We start from the raw sequence: 6,639 nt of genomic DNA on the forward strand, positions 1-6,639 counted from the left end.
ACACACGAAGATTGTCCTCTCTTTTAATATTTCATGTTATAACGTTTAAGTTAAGGGGCGTTTTTGCATTATTAACTCAACTATCAAACAACAACAAAGCCTGTAAACTAGCGTTACATTAAGCATTGTAAAGTATAAATATGTAAAAGAATCAATGCAGCACTGTTAAATTACTCCATTAAAGGTAAAAGTCCTGCATTCAAAATTGTACTTAACGCTAGATGTGCAATAGTATTGACAAGTAAATGTACTTAGAGTATCAAAGTAAAAGTCCTGTAGAAAAATGGCCTCTGTAAAGTAGCTATAGCTGTCAAATAAATGTTTGGTACAGTAAAAAGTACAATATTTCCCTCTGAAATGTGGTGGAGTAGAAAATACAAACAGTACAACGTGGCATTAGAATGAAATACTCAAGTAAAATTGTACCTTAGTCCAGAATTGGAGTAAATGTATTTAGTTACTTTATACCTTTGTGGATGAGGAAACACACTGATTTTGTCATTAAGCTAGCACAAGGAAGTTTCACCGTGTTATACAGATAATTCACATTTTCTGACCGTTTATTTCATCCCAAGAACACAGTGTTAGTACAGATATACTTGTGAACTGTGTCTCCCTCTAGTGTGCAAATACACGTGTTATGCTCCCCATGTCAATGTTGTGTTGTCAGTAGATCATAAGCTTATGTTGAATATTTTTCTCAATAATGTTAGCCCACTTTGACCTTATTTGGTATTGGTAGCACTAATAGGTATGTGTTATTCTAAAATTGGTGAACTCAAATTTCACAGAATTTGATCTATTTCCATAAATGAAACAAAATGGACTAAACAGAGAAAAAAAAAAAAATCCCACTCCAGTTAAACTGCGGTCCAAGGCAACAAAGCTATCAGACCACTGCCCTAAAATACAGATCTGTCGTCATCAGGTTCAGACACATTTTTTGCATATTATAATATTTATTTATTGTGTATATCTTTGCAAACATGTTGAGTTAAAGCCTATTAGAATACAAACAGGAGCAGTAATCAAATAAAACTCCAGAGGTCATTAAAAGCTATTTACACAGCCCGTTCAATATTCCCACTTTGTACAGTGATATTGAAAAAAAACATGATATAATAATTTTATTGTAGCAAATTAGGTTCTAAGTAGCAAAGTATTACTAAAAATATAGTTGCAGCAGTACATTTGCTGTTTGATCATAAGCGTTTCATTTCAGCTTTGCATTGCTATTGTTTCTTTACATTTTAGCTACAGCAACAAGAACATCTTGGTGATATATATTCATTTTTGTGACATATACTGCACGGTTGTATTGAAGGTGTTCTCTACTGTAAACTTTACAGTGAAATTACAGTAAAAATATTTTGGAATGTCAGTAACATTGATTGATTTTTGCAGCAGTCTTGTTCAGATTTCTACACCAATCGTTCTTGAATCAAATGCACTGGTGGTTATCATCTAATTAATAAGAGATATTGTACATTTAAAAACTATGAAACGACAAAGATAATGATAAGTTTTGATAGGCAAAACACATGGCTTACTTTAGTTCTGTACCATAAGCAAAGATATTTGTTGAAGCCCTGTCATAATTTGCAGTAAGGGCACTCAGTTACACAGCTTATTAACAACTTGATCACATTGTCAGTGTGAATTACATGAATCCATCTCTTTGTAGGTCAACAACATGCAACCAGAGATCGAGGTTAACACCTGAAGATTGACAAATTCTTTACTATGATTGGTAAGTGAAGCTACCTTTTCCAGTTGAAAGCATGTTTTTTCTCTCTGCCTCTCTCGCTTTCCTCTCACATGACTATGACCAGTGAAATTCATAACCCACCAGCCATGGATTGTACTGTATCTTTAGACATAATTTGCATCAAGTTATTTCACTTCTCAGCTCCATCAAAGAACCTCATTTTCTCAGAGTGCACAGAGTCTCTCAGTCGTTGTATGGATGAGGCAGTCTCACCTGAGATGGGCTCCGAAGAGTGTGTAATTTGTTTAGTTATAACAATTGTTTCTTTGCTTTCACTTCTTTCACTTGATGTTTCCCTTGTGAAGTACCTCCCAAAGATCGAGCTCTTGCTGCTTTGTGACTCTTCAACAGTCCATGACGCAGCTTTGTTAGCCTCTGATTCTAGGGGAAGGCCTCCAGCTGATTGGACTTGAACAGCAGTCACTAGCTTGGCATGCTGTGCTTCAGGGGTTGCTTGTATATTTGATGTAATGACATGTATTTTTCCAGATTCGAGTCTGAGTGTGTCTTCTGATGAAGAAGAAACGCCAGATGACAGAATGGTGATTTTCTCAGGCAAGTTGGGCTCAACCGAGATCAGTCCAGTACTTGTGGTGGAGGTAATGATGTTACTGTGTATCTCTCCAAACCCTGAAGTAACATCAGGACCAGAGTACTTGACAGTAACCTTGGTTGGAGAAGATAAGGACAGACCAACATGCTCACTTGTCATTGCAGAGCTAATATCAGCAAAGGCATCAGATGACTGGACAGAGCAGGTGGGGCTTATTTCCTCATCCCCTGTTTCTCCTACTGGGCTTTTTTCATCCTTGCGCTCATCTTTTTCAGAAATCTTGGCAAGTTCTGATGGGGAGGAAAGTCCAAACTTGGGGAATTTAAACCAACCTGTCCTCTCAGGACTTTTAGTAGTATCTTGCTTCTTATCTGTTATCTGCTTTCCACTGGATTCACTTGTTTCATGAACTCCTTTTAAGGTTTCAAGATTTTCTTCCCCTTTGTCTGTTTTTGAAACATCAAATTCAACATCGATGTTTTTGAGGAGCTCACCAAATGATGTCAAAGTTAACTTTGGTGATTTAGTCTCTTCTTGTGGCTCAATTTCCATTTTCAGCTGATCATCTTTGCGCTCATCATCACCAGGGACATGTTCATCTTCAGGTTTGGGTCTTGAGAAACTCAGCTTTGGCATTTTAAAAGATGGCAGTTTGAATTTACTTGGAGATACCTGACCCACACCATCAGTCTCAGTCTTTGGGGTTTCAGAATCTGATATTGCTGTTTTGGACATATCAGTTTTAATATCAACACTTGGACCTTTGATGTTGACAGCAACATCCTCCTTAAGTTTAGCTCCATCAGTTTCAGATTCTACAGTGACATCATAGGTAGCACCTCCTAATTTCGGCATTTGCAGTGTTGGCATTTTAAATTTTAATGGTGATCCTCCACCATCTTTTGATTTTCCTTCAGTCTCCACACTAACCAAAGATTCCTTGACTTGAACTTCTGGGAGTTTGATCTCTGCTTTAACTTCTGGCAGTGTGACATTTATGTCTTTCGGTGATGCATTTAAATCGACTTCAGGTCCTTTTACTTTTGGTAGTGCAATGCCAAACTTTGGCAATTTAAATTTGGTTCCTTGTACATCATGTTCAGCTTCAAGCTCAGGAGCTTTCATTTCCATTGCAGGTTGTTTGACTTTTACTTCTCCCTCTGGAAGAGAAACATCAACATGTGGAGGCTCAGCACTGACTTCAGGTACTGTAACACTTGTCTTTGAAAAAGAAAATTTAGGTAATGAAAATTTAGTTTTTTTCAAGCTTGCATCAAGTTCTGCAGCAGATGGCTCTTCCATTGAAATAACCCCTGAAGGTCCTTTGACTTCAACATCTGGTACAGAGACCTCTGCTTTTGCCTTTGGTGATGTAACATCAGCTTTGGGTGTTTCAAAGTTGACATCAACATCAGGGGATTTACCACCTGTTCTCGAAAATGAAAATTTTGGAAATGTCCAGTTTGGTCGTTTCATCTTGGCTTCAAACTCAACTGTAGGTGTATCAGGCACTGAAATGTCACCTTCAGGTTCTTTGACTTCAACACTAGGCAGTATGACTTCAGCTTTAACTTCTGGCTGTGTGACATCTACACTTTTCTTTGATAAAGTTAAATCGATTTCGGGTCCTTTAACTTTGGGCTTTGAGATGCCAAAATGTGGCATTTTAAACTTGCTTCCTGATACCTCAAGTTCACTTCCTTTAGCTTTTACATCTACAGACAGGCCTTCAGTGTCAATGCTGGGTGCTGTGACATCCAACGTAGCGCCCTCTTTAGGTGTTTGCAGCTTTGCACCATCAATTTCAATGTCCTTGTCCTCTTTGTCCACATCAGGTACTTGCACACTGACCTTTGGAGTAGCAGCTCCAAATTTGGGTAATGTGAATGTTGGCATTTTAAGTTTTGATGGTGATGCTTCCACATTACCTGCTTGAGCTTCGATCTCAGGAGCCTTCATTTCCACTTTGCCAGACAGTTGTTTTGTTTTAACATCTGGAAGCTGAACTTCTGCTTTGGCTTCTTGGAGTTTGACATCTATATCTTTCTTTGACAAGCTCAAATCTATTTCAGGTCCTTTAACTTTTGGCATTGTGATTCCAAACTTAGGAATTTTGAACTTGCTCCCTTGCCCATCTACTTCTGTTTCACACTCCAATGGTTTCACATCCACAGCAATTTTAGGAGCTTCTGGGATTTCAACCTCAGCTTTAGCCTTGTGTTCTGTCACATCTGCATCTTTCTTTGAGATGCTTAAATCAAATTCAGGTCCTTTTACTTTTGGCATTGAGATGCCAAACCTTGGCATTTTAAACTTGCTTTCATGCCCATCTAATTCTACACCACCCTCTGGTGGCTTAAGCTCTACTTCGGGTGGTTTGACTTCCACATTTACTTCTGGAAGAGAAACATCAACTTCTGGGAGACTGGCATCAACTTCAAGCTCTTTTGTACTTTGCTTTGAGAATGAAAATTTGGGCAATGAAAACCTTGGCTTTTTCAATTTGGCATCAAGGTCTGTAGTAGGTTTCCCCTCTACTGAAATACTTGAGGATTCTTTGATGTCAATATCTGGAGGTTGTATTTCTGTTTTGGCCTCTGGTAGTGTAACATCAACCTTTGGGGTATCAAGGTTGACATCAACCTCAGGGCTCTTAATGCTTGTCTTTGAAAATGAAAATTTTGGCAATGTCCAGCTTGTCTTTCTTGCAGTTGCATCACCCTCTGCCATTGGTGCCTCTGATACTGAAACTGAAATCACAGGCTCTTTGATTTCAACATCAGGAAGTTTGACTCCAGCTTTTGCTTCCGGTAAGTTTAAGTCTGCTCCAGTCAATTTAATGTCTCTGTCCACATCAGGTCCTTCCACACTGATCTGTGGAGTGGGAGCCCCAAATTTTGGTAATTTGAATGTTGGCATTTTAAACTTAGATGGTGATCCTTCAACATTACTTGTCTGAACTTCAATTCCAGGAGCTTTAATTTCCATGTTGGCTGAAGGTTCTTTTAGGTCAACATCAGGAAGTTGAACATCAGCTTTGACTTCTGGCAGTGTCACATCTGCATCTTTCTTTGATAGGCTTAAATCAACATCAGGCCCTTTCACATGAGGCCCAGAAAAGCCGAGACTTGGCAGTTTAAACCTGCTCCCTTTTCCTTCACGTTCAGTTCCTGTAGTTTTTATATCTATTGATGGGGCTTGAGTATCAGTGCTGGGTGCTGCAATGGTAACTGCAAGAACCTCTTCATCTCCATCAATGTTGATGTCTTTGTCCATAACAGGTACTTCTACAGTGGAACTTGGAGTGCCAACTCCAAATTTTGGTAATTTGAATGTTGGCATCTTAAATTTTGATGGTGATCCTTCTGCATCCTTTGTCACAACTTTGATATCAGGCGGGTTGATTTCCACTTCAGCAGAGGGTTCTTTCAGTTCAACATCAGGTAGTTTGACTTTGGCTTCGGCTTCTGGTAATGTCACATCTACATCTTTCTTTGATAAACTTAAATTAATTTCAGGCCCTGTTGCCTTTGGCATTGTGATTCCAAACTTTGGCATTTTAAACTTGTTTCCTTGCCCGTCAACTTCTGCTTCACCTTCCAGTGCTTTTATTTCCACTTCCCCTCCTTTCACTTCCACTTTTCCCTCTGGAATTGCAACATTTATATCCTGAGGACTGACATCAACTTCTGGGGCCTTAACATTTGGTTTTGAAAAAGAAAACCTGGGCAGTGAAAACCTTGGCTTTTTCAGTTTTGCATCCACCTCAACACCTGGCTGTTGCTCTATCACAAAAGCCCCCGAAGGCTCTTTGACTTCAACATCTGGCAGATAGACCTCTGCTTTAACTTCTGGTACGTGAACATCTGTGTGTGGTGCAGATATGTGCATGTGAGCTCCATCAATTTGGATTTCTTTGTCTGTATCAGGTACTTCAGCACTGACATTTGGAGTGGCAACTCCAAATTTGGGGAATTTGAATGTGGGCAGTTTAAATTTTGATGGTGAACCTTTTGCACTGCTTAACTGAGCTTCGATCTCAGGAGATTTAACCTCCACTTTAGCAGAAGGTTCTTTTTGTTCAACATCAGGGAGATTGACTTCTGCTTTGCCTTCTGGTAGTGTGATGTCAACATCTTTCTTTGATAAGCTGAAATCAATTTCAGGTCCTTTTACTTTTGGCATTGAGATTCCAAACTTAGGCATTTTGAACTTGCTTCCTTGTCTGTCAAGTTCAACTTCAGATTGTAACTCCAGTTCAGGTTTTTGAACCTCCATTTTTGCTTCTGGAATTGAAACATCTACATTTTCAAGATTA

General features: G+C 39.0%; 1 protein-coding gene across 1 annotated transcript in view; it reads right to left on the reverse strand.

Moving 5' to 3' along the window:
- Window positions 1-939: 939 nt before the first annotated feature.
- The window catches only part of LOC111659898 (uncharacterized), a 23,933-nt gene continuing 18,233 nt past the window's right edge, over window positions 940-6,639 (reverse strand). Inside the window, exon 8 of the mRNA XM_087175786.1 lies at window positions 940-6,635. Coding sequence (XP_087031912.1) covers window positions 1,899-6,635 — 4,737 coding nt within the window. The 3' untranslated portion in view covers window positions 940-1,898. The remainder of the gene's footprint in view (window positions 6,636-6,639) is intronic.

The sequence above is a fragment of the Seriola lalandi genome, unplaced genomic scaffold, assembly GCF_002814215.2.
Source record: "Seriola lalandi dorsalis isolate HSWRI2012SDOR001 ecotype SW California unplaced genomic scaffold, Sedor1 jcf7180002054497, whole genome shotgun sequence".
In the NCBI taxonomy this organism is placed as follows: Eukaryota; Metazoa; Chordata; class Actinopteri; order Carangiformes; family Carangidae; genus Seriola; species Seriola lalandi.